The sequence below is a fragment of the Eschrichtius robustus genome, chromosome 5 (genome assembly GCF_028021215.1).
Source record: "Eschrichtius robustus isolate mEscRob2 chromosome 5, mEscRob2.pri, whole genome shotgun sequence".
NCBI lineage: Eukaryota > Metazoa > Chordata > Mammalia > Artiodactyla > Eschrichtiidae > Eschrichtius > Eschrichtius robustus.
In genome coordinates, this window is record NC_090828.1 from 1131007 (window position 1) to 1145214 (window position 14208).

The following is a 14208-nucleotide window of genomic DNA, read 5'->3' on the forward strand; positions in this document are numbered from 1 at the left end:
CCTCCCAGGGTCTGGTCAGTGATTATTTAGAAAGAAAGTGAAGAAGGAAAAAAAAACCCTTAACAGCTGACATCAGATTGCTCTTGGTGAAAGGACAGCCTGTGTTAGGGTGTGTGGGTTAAGGAGGCTGCCTGGGGCGTGGCGGCCTCAGGTGGCCCAGCCTGGCCAGGGAGGTCTGATGGTGGGTAGAGGGGGGCAACGGCTAAGGAAAGGAGGCTGGAGTCCCGGATGTGTTGAGGGCGAGGATGCCTTGATCAGCCTGAGCTGCTTTGTGCGGCCCAGTCTCTCCGTGACCCCGGGTCTTGGGCGAATTCCGCTGCTTCGCTTTTCCTGTGTACTTTCCCTTCGTAAGGCCCTTTGCTGACGCTAGGAGCGCTCTTTGTCAGGTGCTCCGATCCGTGAGTCCCGTCTTCATTGTGACCATTCTTCTCAGGTTGCATTTTTTTAATTTAAAAAGTTGTCCCTTTAAGAAACTTCCAAGGCCTCTGACTGGTTCTTTTTCCTGACTCCCGGTCATCTCACAGGTGCCTGTTCCTGTCTTAGGGTTTATTTCAAACCACCCTCACCCCGCCATTGTGTGGCTGAGACGTTAGTTCTGTTCTGATTACGTTGTTAGCCCTGCTTCCCTGGGGGTCAGTTTGGGCCGGTGAGTACTGGCCGTCGTGCACGTGGTTGGTGCTCTCCTGGGTGGGTGCTTGACTGGGCCTTATCTTCACATCTGAAGTTCCACCCAAGGCATCTGGCCTGAGAGAGGGGGGCTTTACCCCCATTAAGTCCCAGTAAGAGTGGGGGAGGGGAGAGAAGCGCCCCCAAGGCGAGTCTGGACCGCACAGGACACGGCTTGAGGGACTCAAGACGCCCGTACCTGGACCCCAGAGAGGCTCCAGGCAGCGCGGGGCTCTACGCGCAAACCCTCACGCGTCAGCTCTCCACACGCCATCTCTCCTCGCTGCCCCACCTTCCCTGGCCCCAGCAGATCTGATGCTCACGGCCACTCCCATCCCCATCCTGGACATCACCCCCCTCGGCCCCATTCTCCTGCCTGACTGCTCCCTTCTCTGTCCCGAAAGTTCTGTCTCCCAACACTGCCCTCAGCCCCTATGGTGGTCAGTACTGCCGCTGGCCGAAACCCCCCACCTCCATGCACGTGGCAGGAGTGGACAGACGTGGCGCGTGGCCCCAGCGCATCTGACTGCTGGTGTGAGCCCCTTCACAGCCCCACCTCTGGCGAGGTGCTTTCGTCCATCAGCAATGGGTCCTTCAGGAACCAGTGACAGGAAGCCCACACCCCCGCCTGGCCTGAAGTGGACACGAGGCACGAGTGAGAGATAAAACTTCGTCATTTAAAACACTGGTATTTTAGGGACTTCCCTGGCGGTGCAGTGGTTAAGAATCCACCTGCCAACGCAGGGGACATGGGTTTGAGCCCTGGTCTGGGTAGATCCCACATACCGTGGAGCAACTAAGCCCGTGCGCCACAACTACTGAGCCTGCGCTCTAGAGCCCGCGAGCCACAGCTACTGAAGCCCGCACACCTAGAGCCCATGCTCCGCAGCAAGAGAAGCCACCGCAATGAGAAGCCCGCGCACCGCAACGAAGAGTAGCCCCCGCTCGTTCCAACTAGAGAAAGCCCGCACGCAGCAACGAAGACCCAACACAGCCAAAAATAAATACATTAATTAAAAATAAAATAAAATAAAACGTTGGTATTTTAGAGCTGTTTGTTGCCAGAGCACAGACATCGGCCCCAGAATAGGTGTGAGGCTGTATCAGGACATAGGATGCAGGCCGGGGGCTGGCATGGGCCCGTCACTGGAAGCTGTGGTATACAGCCACAAAACATTTGGTAGAACTCAACCGTGATGGCCCACGAGGCAAACGATGTCCTAAATAACTCACAGGTCTGGTGGAAGAGGTTGGGAAACCCTGGCAGCCTGTGTTGGTCACAGGCTGCGTTTGGCAAGATACCACGAGGAAGAGAGAGGCTGAAAAAACATTCCCGGGTTGCAAGCTGGGAGGAAAAGGAATCGAGACAGGCAGGAGTGCAGGGACTCATGGGGTTGAGAGGGCACCTGCTCATCCCAGAGGGCAGATCAGAGTCAGGACAGTGTGGCAAGGACAACACCGAGGTGTGGGCGTCACCCCGGTGAGACTGGGGGGCTTGCTTCTGAGCCTCGCAGTCGGGCGAGGCCGGGGGGAGTGAAGCAGGCGCCTCGGGTGTGGCGGCACGCCCACAGAGGCCACATCAGGACCTTGGGGGACCGCAGTGCTTTTGAGAGTTGCACTGCCAAAGAAACCAGGAGGCTGGGACTAAAAAGTTTGTGACTAGAGACTTGAAAATGGCCTTGGTGGGGAAGAGGCCGAGGAAGCAGTTCAGCCCCCAAAGAGGGCTCGGCCAATGCCACGTTCAGGTGTGGTCAGTTAGACGGGAGGAGGACGGACCCTTCCCAGGGCAGAGCCAAGGGCCACAGAGAACCCAGGCCTGGGGGAGCCTGGCCCAGGATGGGGTCCCTGGTGGGCCTCTAACACTGCTATGGGGCGGGGGCTTCTGGCCCCCCGTGTTTCTCCCTCCGCAAGGGTGTTGTTGCTGCCGCCCTGTCCCTGTTCCCCGTGGGTGGGTGGCTGGCCTTCCAGCTCACGAGTGGCTGGGCCGAGGGGAGCCCCACCTGGCCCTGGTGCTGGGACAGCCCCCCGAGACCTTGGGCCGTGACTGGATGGGGCCAGGTCAGCTTCTGGCCGGGGCAGGGGGGTGCGGTGGAGGGGTTGGATCTTGAGTGCAGGAAGGAGAGTCAGTGGGACATCTGGTGACCTGGGAGCCGGATGTGGCAGGGCCAGGGTTGCTGGCCCACCATTTGTGGTCCTCCCACGCCCCGGCCCCTTGGGTAGAGGGGGGCTCTGTGACCGGGTCCGGCCAGTGGGTCAGGTGACATGTCACTGCGGGGCCAGAGCGTGTAATCCTGGTGGGAGACCCACAACCAGAGGTGTGCTGCCCCGTGAGCCCAACCCCGCAGGCAACCAGGAGGAGCAGGGCCCGATCGCTGCCCTTTGTCGCAGTGGCTGCATCAATCCCAGTGCCCACAGCTTAGCCATCCTTCGTGGTGATGCCCCAAGTGGAGTGCCCAACCTCACTCCCTCTTCCAAGCCCCACCAGTACCTGCAGCCTCGACTGCACCTGTGCTTGCAGACGTCCCTCCTTCTCCATCCCCCAAAGTCACACTCACCTCTTCCTTTACTCCAGTTTGGGATGGGGGACCACTGCTGAGAAAGGCCCACAGCAAGGGTGGTGACAAGTGGCTTCCTTGCTTTGGTGTTTGGGGGTCTGGGGCTGGGGGGGGGGAGGGGCTGGGGAGGGTGGAGGGTGCCGCTGGTGCTCAGACCCCCAGGGCTGCCGGGCAGGATCAGGGGCTTCCGAGGGCAGAGCCGGGATGGTCAGGAGGGGCTGGGGGCAGAGAAGAGCCTCAGTCCTACCCATCCCCTCCGGCCTCTGGCCGGGAGCCTGCGTGTCTGGCGGTGACCAGCTCAGGACCCCGCCCCACGGCAGCTGGGCAGGTGTGAAGGAGCTGGGACGAACAGGCCGGGAGGTAGTTTGCAGAGTGGAGGTTTAATGGGACAATCACGGTGACCCTGCACAGTGGTCCCCCGGGGGGCCCGGCTCTAAGCACTGGGTTCCCCAGGCCTCTTCCAGCAGGGTGGGCCTAGAAAGAGCACCAGCGCCGCCTGCCCCTCCCTGTGTGTTATTGCTGCACTGGCCCCAGGCAGCCCCAAGACAGACTGTCCCGTCCCACTCCCCCTGGGGCCTGGGATCCTGTGATCCCGTGTTCCCTGAGGAGCTAAGGCTTTCCGGGGGCCCCTCCCCAAGGACATCCACCCTCTCCTCGGTGTCCCTTCCCCCCACACGGAGGGCATGTCTGCGTCCTCTGCCGGGGGCCAACCGAGGCTGCCATCCCCGGGGGTGGGGGGTGGGGTCCGCGGGGAGGAAGCACGCTGGGGGGACAGCGTGGCCCGGGCCCCCGGCAGATGTAAGGCACGGTGTGGCGGTCGCCATCCACCCAGGGGCAGCGCCTGGCAGTCAGTGTTGAGACAGGAGGGTGTGGCGTGTGCTGGCCGCTCCAGGCCTGCAGTGCAAGAGGGCTGGGGGGACCAGGTCCCCTGGCATTGGCCGGCCCCGGGGGGGCCCCAGAGAGCCTGCAGGAGGGGTGCGCGGGCCCGGCAGAGCTCCCGGCCAGGCTGAGGCGCGGTCACGGTGGGCCGGGGCCCAGAAGGCACAATCGTGGTGTCGGGAAGTCAGGGCTAGGCAGACACGTTGACATCCCTGAGAGAGATGGCGCTGCCGGGGGCCTCGTCCCCGAGCAGCAGGGCTGGTGCGTCCGCGTCCGCCTCCGAGTCCGCTCTGGCCCCGCCTTGCTCCACGCTGGGCTCTGTGCCGGGGCCCAGGCCCTGGGACAGGATCTGCTGGATGGTCCGGCGCAAGTTGGGGTGCAGCCGGCCCTGCGTCTGGTAGAAGACCTCCAGGGCGAAGGACTTGAGGGCGCCGGTGCAGAGGTCCTCATACAGCGGGATGGTGTACATGCGGGACATCTGCGGGCGGCCGCTTGTCACGCTGGCCGCTCCCCGGCCCCTCCCGCCCGCCGGCCCCAGGGCTGCACTCACACTGCCGCAGCGCGCGCCCCACTGTCCTTGCCTCCGCCACTGCAGGCCTCTGTAGAGGCCCCAGCTCCAGGGAGCTCGGGCTAGGGGGGCACTGCTGGGGGACAGGTCTGGGGAGTGGGGAGGCCGGGCCCCTGCAGGCCTGGGGCCCTAGGGCCTCTGAGGAGCTCAGATGCCCCGGCTGTCCACGCCCAGGGCCCAGTGGGCCCAGACCCCCACCCCGGACTCTGCTCCCAGCCTGGCCCTTGGGCACCGCCTCCCCAAGGCCCGGCGGGGTGTGCGCTCTTCCCCCCACTGCCAGCCCCGACGCCACGTCTTCCCCACCCCATTCTCTGGGATGCCCAGTCTGATTGGGCGGGGGCGGGGGCGGGGCGGGGCGGGCCGGGGCGGGGCCCGCGCCGGTGGCTGCACCTGGTTCTCAAGGAAGCGCCGCACCCTGTGGAGGTCGGGGTAGTAGTCGTTTCGGACGACGATCTGCAGCCAGCGGATGCGGATCTCGGCGTTCATCGAGTCCAGCAGGGAGGAATAGCACTTGGACAGGCTCGTCACCACCTCTGCCGGCCACGGGCAGGTCAGGCCAGCCGGCCCCTCCCTTCTCCTACCACCGGCCCCTCCCTTCCCCCACCACCCCGCTGGCTGCAGGACTCACCCTGGGGCAGCGGGGACCCGTCCAGGAGCCGGTCCAAGAAGAGCGCCGTCTGGAAGGTCCTCCACTTGGAGATGTCGATGGTGCTGGCGGAGGCGGCCGCCTGGTCCAGGGGCGCCGCGGTCCACAGCTGGAAGAGGGCCTCCACAGGCCGGGTCAGGCTGGATCCCTGAGACAGGTCTGGCTCGGCCAGCGGGGGGCCCGTGGCATTCAGCCAGCGCTCAAACTCCAGCCCTGCAGGGGAGACACCACCCTGGGGTCCCGAGCAGGCCTGCCCAGGAGACCCCAGACCCCGAGGGTGTGCCTGGGTGTGACTGTTCCGGGGCCTGGGAGCCCCGAGGGCGGGGGCCGCCTGGGGAGGCCGGGGTCACCTCTAGCCCCTGCCACTCCAAACCACTGGGGTGGCTTTGGCGAAGGGGCACACAGAGGCTCGAGCTGGTGACTGAGGGATCCCTGGCCCCTCCACGCCTCTCCTGGGTAGAAGACAACGAGGCACTGTAAACCCATGGAGGGGAGGTGGCGGGATAGGCTCTGCCCCACGAGTGGGTAGGGGGCACCACCCTGGGAAAACGATGTTCCTGCTTTAAAACCCTGGAGCTGGGCAGCCGTGGGGGCAGGTTCTGCCCATCGCCCGCTCCCAAAAGCGCTTGGAGCACTGACCAAACCTTCCCAAACACAGGGTCCCCCTGCCCACACCTCCCAGCCACACCTCACTGCCCTATAGCAAGCCCTGGCTTCTCCCTAGACGTCAGACTCTCCAGTCTCTTCTTTGGCCCCCAAGCCCTTGGACCAGGGACACCCCCGTGAGCCTCGCACGCAGGCCAGCTGCCTTCAGCTAGCTCTCAGGCAAACCTCTCTCTGTCTCGCAGATCCTGCCCCAGGCCCTTGGCAGTTTCCGGGGACCTCTTTCTGGGACTGCTTAATCAGGTCTTCCTGGGCTAAGTGCCACCTCCATGCTGGGAAGCACACCCTCCTCTCTGCTCCTATGGTGTCCAGCCCGAGGCCCACACTGTCCAGCGAGGGTGGCTGCAGGAAGGACGGATGAACCCGAGGGAATTTCTTCCAGGCAGAGGGGGCATCTTGTGCGGTGGAGCCCACACACCCGCCGCCTCCCTGGCAGGCCGAGGGCTAGCCGGTTGCGGACCCGCGGCAGGCGGTGGGCCTCACCTGCCCGGCAGTCCACGCTCTGCTCCTTCAGCTCCGGGAAGAAGGTCAGGAAGGAGTCCAGCAGGTCCTGGGCTACCACGCTGGTGAACTTGTACTTCTCCACGTAGGCCTGCTGGGGCAGGGGCAGGGCTCGGCTGGCCTGGGGGCTGGGCACACCACCACCATCCCACCACCCACCCCACAGCTGGGGCCTGCACAGCCGGAAAGGGCCGCCGCACTGAGGCGTCTGCACAGAGCGGTGTGCAGGGCCCAGGGTGGCGCGGAGGCACCCGCTGCTGCCCCATGGGCCCTGCCAAGTGGTCAGAACTGGGAGGGAGGGAGGGAGGGGAGGAAGCACCCCAGGCACTGCCCGGAGAGAAGGCCGTGTCCCAGCTCCGCTCACAGGCCCCCGCCACTCCATCCCCACCACCAGGGGAGAAGGGCAGCCCTGGGAGTTGGGGCGGAGACGAGGGGGGCGTGCGGGGCCTGTCTCGGGGAGGGGGCCGCTCACTCGGAGAAAGCTGTCAAAGCGCTGGGGATCCCCGCAGAGCTGCGACAGGTAGTACACGAAGCAGTAGCCCTTCTCGTAAGTGAACAGGTTCATGAGGTGGCTGGGATTCACCCCTGCGAGCGGAACACCCATGGCTCTGGGCAGCGCCCTGACCCTCCCACGTCCCGAGGGACGGGGGCAGGATGGCGGTCAGGCGCTGTGTGGAGCGGGAAGAGGGCCGCTGTCCCTCACATCTGGATGTCCCAGGAGTGCGGAGATGGGGCCCGCCCTACCCGGGGGGCCTCGGTGGAGACCTCGGCCCACACACCACGGTGACGGGTGCTCAGAGCCCGTGAGAGGCAGTGGCAGGCTGAGGGGCCCCTGACCTGGCCTCTGCAGGGACGCCACGGTGGGGACAGGGACGCCCGGCCAGAGTTAGCCTGGGGGGGGCAAGGACGCCCTGCAGGATGACGTATCCGGGGCCCGGAGCAGGGCCGGTGGCAGTGGGTACCTGGCTCCAGCTTGACCTGCAGCTTGCTGACTGGGCTGTCCTCGCCGAGGACCTTCATCTGCCTGTGGAGGGCGTCCAGGCGGAAGGCTGTCTCCAGACAGGTGAAGGCAGCACCTGGACGGGGCAGGTGCGAGGCTGCTGCCCTGAGCCTTGTGGAGACGACCCCCGGCCACCCGGCTGGACACACACACGGCAGGGGGACCGCACCCCGGGGGCCAGGCTGGGCTCCCAGCCCCGCACACAGTGCCCGGATGGCCCTGGTAGCCCAGCCTGCACGAGGCCACGGCGGTGCCCCTGCCGCCCCTCCTCCGGCCCGGGCGGTACCGTAGGTCTCGGTGGTGATGCGGCGCTGCGCGTAGGTGGCCAGGCCCTCACTCAGCCACATCTCCTCCCACGTGGCGTTGGTGACGGCGTTGCCGAACCAGCTGTGGGCCACCTCGTGGATGACGTCGATGATCAGGAACTCGTCGCTCTCCAGGATGGAGGAGATGATGAAGGTGAGGCAGGGGTTCTCCATGGCCACAATGGGGAAGGAGGGGGGCAGGAAGACGATGTCATACCTGCCCAGGGTGGGGGGCGACCGTGAGAGGGCCGGGGCCCGGGCAGTGAGCATCTCTTCCTCCCCAGGTCAGACAAGGCCCCCCACCAGGGGCTCCCGCTGCTTCTCGGTAGGGTGGGGACTTGCCCTCTGACCCCTCCTGCAGTCAGCCAGGCTCCCAGGTGCCCCAGGACGTACCTGCCCCACAGGTAGGGCCCGTAGAGGCGCTCGGCTGCGCTCAGCCACTGCTCCACCGCGCCTGACAGCTTGCTGGTGGCCGTGGGCAGGAGGCACGGCTCAGCCCACACGCGGCTCCTGTCACAGGGGAGAGGGTGGGTGGGGGCCGACCTGCCCCCATCCCGCTCACCCCACGAGGCCTTCCCTCTGCTTCTGGGCTCAAACACCACCTACACCAAGTCTGGCCTGGTCCACCGCCCAGCTGCTGCCCGCCGCCCTGCCTCACTCACTGCCACCACGCAGGCCCTTCCCACAGTGGGGGCCAGGCCACACGCGAGGGGCCGCTGGCTCCTTCTGTCTCTGAGTCGAGGGAGCCCGCACAGGCGTGAGGCTATGTCCAGCAGCGGCCCGGCCCGGCAGGAGGACCAGCTTGCGCAGGGCGCTGGGGAGGCCGGAAGCCCAGCCTCCAGGTCTGGGGGTGCACGGGAGTGAGAGGAGCCTGGCAGGGACGGCCCCGGGGAGTGGCGATATGGCATGTGGGGTCCTCCGCCGGGCAGCTGCAGACGCGGGCCGCACACCCGGCCCACGGTAGGATCTCCCCGAGGCCTGGACTCTGGGCGGCAGCAGCAGCTGCAGGAAGCAAGAGGCGGCCCTACCTGGGCCCGATGTCTGCCGGCTGGAGGTCCCCGGCCACGAGGGCCACGAGGTAGGCGGGCACGGGGTGCTCCATGTGGAAGCGGTAGACGCCCTCCTCCTCCACGTAGGTGCTCTGTGTGGCACTCATCAGCACCTGCACCCCCGACGGGGCCTGTGTTCGAGGAGGCCCCACCCATCAGGGCACCCTGTGTCCTCGATGGGGAGCCCCACGCCCCGTCAGGGCACCCCGTGTCCCCAGTGGGAAGTCCACAGCCCGGTCAGAAGCCCCACATTCACGGTAGGGGATGCCATGTCCCCGACGGGAAGCCCTGCCACCTGGATCAGGTAGCCACGTCACTGTCGGGGACCCTCTCAGCCCCATCAGAGGTCCCCCCACACTATTCAGGGAACCCCACGCTCCTGGTCTGCACACCTCTTGCCCCAGTCGGGAGTCGGGTGGGCGTAGGGGTGCTGCCACGCTCAGGCCAGGAGCCCTGGGACCCAGCGACTCCGTCTGTGCCCTCCCCTCGTCAGGGTCCTATTGGCTCATCCTGGGTCCAGGACCCCGACCCTATCAGGCTGCCCCCTCCTGCACAGTGAGGAGAGTGGGCTCCTTCTAGAACAGTGGTCCCCGTGGCAGCTGGGGCCAGACTCGGGCAGGTAAGAGTGAGGAGCGGGGCCTGCTGGTGGGCGCTGACCTTGACGACGGCCGAGTAGGTGCACTTGACGGCGGGCGTGTCGAAGCACGGGAAGAAGGAACGGTTGCAGACGGAGTGGCCCTGGGTGAAGACGAAGGGCTTGGCACTGCCGTAGGTCAGCTCTGGGTCCAGCCACCAGATCTGCAGTGGGCGGTGGGCAGGGTATCAGCCGACGGCCCCTGGGCTCTGGCCAGTGACGCCCTCCCCATCACGTGGGCTGAGGCCTCCTGGAGACCAGAGCTGCTGGCTGACGGCCCTCATTGTACCAGTGAGGCGGGGGCACCCGAGGCACACAGGGAATGGGGGGAGCCTGGGGGCCATGCCCCACAGAGAGCAGCACGTGGGGGCCAGAACACCCCTGCCAGCCCGGCCTTGATTCCTGAAAGCTAAGCAGAGTTCCTGGAGAGGGCAAGGCCTTGGGAAGTGGCCCCCACCCCCCTGTCCTTCTCAGGCTTCCAGGCCCAGGGCTGCTGGGGCAGCAGCTGGAGAGGGAGGGAATAAGGAAGGGCCCAGGAGGGGATGGCCTGACTGGGCTTGTCCAGGGCCAACAGCAGCTCCTGGGCACCATCGCTTGCCCACCCTGGGCAGGCAGGGCAGCTGACACAGAGTGTGGCCTGTGCTTCGCCACCAGGGCCAGGCCTCTCTCCAGGTGGGAGGCCATGCACCCAGGGAGTCCCCCAGCCTGTGCCCCTCACGCCAGCTGCCAGAGGGAAACTGAGACGGTCAGGGCACCCGAGTCCAAATTCTCACAGGCAGGAGCGAACCCGGTCTCAGCCAGGAGAGGGAGCTGGGAATGTGGACGTGTGGGGAAAGCAGTGCTTCCTGGTGACCCCCACATATGCCTGAGCCCAGGGCCACGCCTGGAAATGGCGCAGCCTCACAGGGAGGGACCCCCCCCCATGGGGAGAAGGGCTCCAGGCCAGGGCCTGTGGGCAGGGAGCTCAGGCCGGGCTCTCGGAGGGGACGGGCGGGACAGCGGCAGCCCGGGGGAGGGCCGCTGGGGCCACGGCCGGAGCCCTGTGGACAGACCCCGCAGCGGCCACCAGCGCCCAGGCACCCACCTCCCAGGCGGGCCAGCACTGGTGGGTGCCTCGCTCGTCGGCAGGACGGACGGGGACCTCCGCACAGGACCTGACACCACGCACGGTGTCCTCGGGAAGGGCAGCCGTCGGGGGCGGGCGTGGGCTCGGGGCAGGAGTGGGGAGGACGCCCTGCAGGGCCGCTGCGCAAGGAAACGGCCCCCGCCTGGAAGATGCCGCCACTGCGCGGCTCTGGTGGCCCGGGGAGGCCACGGGGGCCCAGGACGGGGGTGCTCTTCGGTGCCGTGCCGCCTACCTGCTTCCACGCCTGCCGGACACTGTCGCCCTCGCGGCCAACCGCCCCCCAGATGCCGAGGCCAGGCCCCACCCCCACGAGGGAGCCCTCCCTCGCACCCTCGTGCCCACCACTGCCCCCAGCCTCCCTAGGGCCATTGCAAGACACCCCCTCTCAACTCTGGCCAAACATTCCGGGGTCTCCAGGAAGGTCCGCACGGAGCCTGGGGGAGCTCCCCCAACCCAACCGCAGCCATTCCGTGGGGCCCCAAATCTGTTCTCACGTCCCCTCTGCCGGGACGACACGATCATTGAAGCCAACTGGACTGTCCCTCGTCTACTTTAGTGACCGAGCGCACGCAGGCTCTCCCAGGGCCGTTACGGAAGGACCCCAGCCCCCTGCAAGTGACAGGTCTGAGCAATCCACGGCTGAGCGTAACCACAGCCGCTTGCCGCTGCGAGCTGTCTGTGCTGAGACCACAGACGTGGAGGACCCCAGACCCAAGTGGGGCTCCCTACCCCGCAAACCGCAGACCCCAGACCCAGGAGGGGGCTGCCTCTCCTGCAGACCCCAGATCTTAGCAGACGCCCAGGCTCGGCAGGGCTGCCTATTCAGTTCCTGCAGACCCAGCCAGACCACTGTCAGCGTTCACAGACGTCTTCAAAACTTCCTTTGGGCCGCTATGTCTCTGTCTTCTCACGGTGAGGGGTCTGCAGCGGTACCTTCCTCTTCTGCGGACCCCCAGGGCTGCCCCAGATGTTCAGAAGGCCTGTCTGGGGAGCCTGTTCAAAAATGCAGACTCCTGGGCCCTGCCACAGAGCTTCCTGGGGCTGGGACCCAGGAATCTGCATTTAAGGAGACTCCCCCCACAGTGGGTCCTTCTGCAGGTAGCCCTTGGCTCATGCTGGGGACAGGCCCCCATGGTCAGGCTGCTGGGGGTATGGTCCGGCCAGCAAGGGTGGCCTGTTATGGGCCTTAGTCCCACCACTCTGCCAGTCTTGGGTGGACCAGACACGTGGGCTCCAAGTTCACAGATCGAGGTCAGGGAGGATCATACCCCTTTGTTCTCACGGCTGTAGTGGGAGGCACACATGCCGCTGTCAGAGACCCAGGCTACCCCAGCAGGTGCCAACCCAGCAGGCCAGGGGCCAGGCCAGCACACCCACGGAAGCTCACAAAGGAGGTGAGGTGGCAGCTGAGGGCTCCTGGGAATCATGCAGGAAGCCCGTAGGTGTGTGTCTGCTCTAGGCTCTTCCTGTCCAGGTGTCACCTTGATGGCGTCTGACCTGATGCCTCTGTGCCACCTGTGCATCACCCTATCCATTTACATGCCGGGGGCACTGACACATGGAAACTTCTGGGGCCGCCCAGAGCTACGTGTATGTTGTGTGTGTGTGTGTGTGTGTTTGGGGCGGGCAGTGTCACAAGTGTGCTGTTCACACGGAGACCCAGGAACCCCCATGCTGCCAGAACGGAAGGCCCTGCTCCATCCTGAAAGCCCTCCTATGCATAGGTGGAGGAGTGCTGCAGCCACAGCACCCAGCCTGGGCCACCCAGCCTTCCTGCTGAGCCCCTGGGGCGGCAGGTGCTCCACGTCCAAAGCCCCGCAGAGCCTACGTGTGTCCGTGTTGGGGACACGGGGCAACCCTGCCGACGCACCCGCCAGTCCCCAGGGGGCCTGAAGCATTAGAGCCAACCCGGGCCTCTCCGCCTCCCACTCCGCCAGGTCTGTCCCTCTTGCCACCTCCAGGGAACATTCCTCTGAAGGCCAGGTCACACGGAGGCCCTTCCACATCTGACACTGCCTGGCCTGCTTCTCAGTGCCAGGCTCCCTCAGATGTATGGCTTGGCGTGTGCTCACCAGAAGCTGTCCCTGTCCCAAGGCAGGGACAGTCCCTGCACACCTGAAAGGAGAGGCTTCCCGTGGTGGCATGCTGTCCCCTGTCCCCACGGTCCAGGGCCAGCACCCAGGCTCTCGCTCGGTCCAAGGTTCCTACGCGCTCCCCGGGCACCAGCTGGGAAGCACTGCAGGCACCTGGACAGGACTCCGGAGCCAGGTGGGGAAGTGCCAGGCCGGCCCCATCTCTCCGCAGGTGCCTCAGGCGCAGAGCCCACATTAACGCCCCCCCTAGCCTGGCGGCAGCGCGGGGAGAAGCCGCCTGGAAACGACACGGCGACCAGCCCACCGCCCCAGCGCCCACCCGGCGGCGGGGGACTCACGGCGGGGGCGTCGGTCGAGGTGTAGCGCAGGATGACCTGGAAGGGCTGGTGCGCCTGCAGTTCAGGCGGCAGCGTGACGGTGAGCGAGGAGCCGTAGTCCGTGAAAGGGTCCACCCTGAAGGCCAGCGGGCAGCATGCGGGCTCCGCGCCGGGCGCCTCGGGGAAGGCGGGCAGCGGGGGCGGCGGCGCGGGACCCGGCCCGGGTGCAGCGAAGGCGAAGGCGCAGGGTGGCTCGCCGGCGGCGGCGGGGGCGCGGCGGAAGGCGGCCGAATGCAGGCGCAGGGCCGGGTGCGCGTCGAGCACGAGCGCGCGGGGCGCGGGTCGCCGCGCGCACAGCTCGAGCACCAGGCAGCCGGCCAGCTCGCGCGCCTCGGGCCGCAGCTCCAGGCCCAGCTGCAGGTGGCGGAGGCGGAAGAGCTGCGCGCTGGAGGCCGAGGCCACGTCCAGGGCGGGCGGCGGCTCGGGCGGCGGACGCGCGGGCGCGGCCTCGGCGCCGGGCGCCTTGCGGCAGCAGCACTGCGCCGCCATAGCCGCCGCGCTAGGTGAAATCCATGGGCGGCGGCCGCGCCGGGCCGCGGGGAGCGGGCGAGGGGCGCCGGGAGACGGCGGCGGCGGTGGCGGCGGGGCGAGGGCACAACAGGAAGTCGCGCCGGGAGCCGCCCGGCCCGGCCCCGCGCCGTGCGCCGCCCCGCTCGGGCTCCGCTCGGCCGCCGCCGGGGGCGCTGTGCGCGGGGAGACCGGGGAGCCGGGGGCGCAGTGAGCGGGGGCGCTGTGAACGGGGAGACCGAGGAGCCGAGAGCGGGGCTAGGACCGCGAGCCCGGGGCGCTGTGCGGGGCGGGGGCACAGGGGAGCCGGGGGCGCTGTGCGTGGGGCCGGGGGCGCTGTGCCAGGGCTGGGCCGGGAGCCGGTGCGGTGCATGGGGCTGCAGCTGCCGTGTGCAGGTGGCCGGGGCACTGTGCTGGGGGTGGGGTGGGGGGCGGGGCGCTTTCGAGCCGGGGTGCGCCGGGCGGCGGAGTGGCCCTGCGGTCTCCCCAGCCCTTTGCGCTTCCTACCCGGCTCGCGTCTGGGAGACCCCGGGAGTCAGGATGCCCGATCCGTCAGCGATGCTGCGGGCCAGGTTCCTGGGGCAGCGACTGCTGGGACACCTGGGTCAGGGAAGCTGGGAAGTGTGGCGTCTGGAACTC

At 67.1% G+C, this 14208-nt stretch overlaps 1 protein-coding gene across 3 annotated transcripts; it reads right to left on the bottom strand.

Annotated features, from left to right (window-relative positions):
- Positions 1-3582: 3582 nt before the first annotated feature.
- On the bottom strand, positions 3583-13639 carry RNPEPL1 (arginyl aminopeptidase like 1). Of its 3 annotated transcripts, none has more exons than XM_068544095.1 (11): positions 13024-13639; positions 9490-9630; positions 8812-8945; positions 8177-8293; positions 7765-8000; positions 7441-7554; positions 6951-7063; positions 6461-6572; positions 5297-5527; positions 5059-5201; positions 3583-4578 (listed from the first exon to the last, which is right to left on the bottom strand). In XM_068544095.1, exons 1-11 carry the CDS (start codon positions 13549-13551, stop codon positions 4291-4293), a joined length of 2157 nt encoding a protein of 718 aa, XP_068400196.1. In that variant the 5' UTR covers positions 13552-13639; the 3' UTR covers positions 3583-4290. The 3 variants fall into 3 exon arrangements, with proteins under 3 accessions (XP_068400196.1, XP_068400195.1, XP_068400193.1); XM_068544094.1 differs by having other exon boundaries at positions 6461-6569; positions 8812-8963; XM_068544092.1 differs by having other exon boundaries at positions 8812-8963.
- Positions 13640-14208: the final 569 nt, after the last annotated feature.

Bases quoted from the DNA above. Each gene is read 5' to 3' on its own strand.
- RNPEPL1 (XM_068544092.1), bottom strand. From the start codon at position 13,551: ATGGCGGCGCAGTGCTGCTGCCGCAAGGCGCCCGGCGCCGAGGCCGCG. The intron at 9,631-13,023 runs GTGAGTCCCCCG...CGCCCACTGCAG, and splicing joins CCTCGACCGACGCCCCCGCC to ATCTGGTGGCTGGACCCAGA. The intron at 7,064-7,440 runs GTACCCACTGCC...TTCCGCTCGCAG, and splicing joins GCAGGTCAAGCTGGAGCCAG to GGGTGAATCCCAGCCACCTC.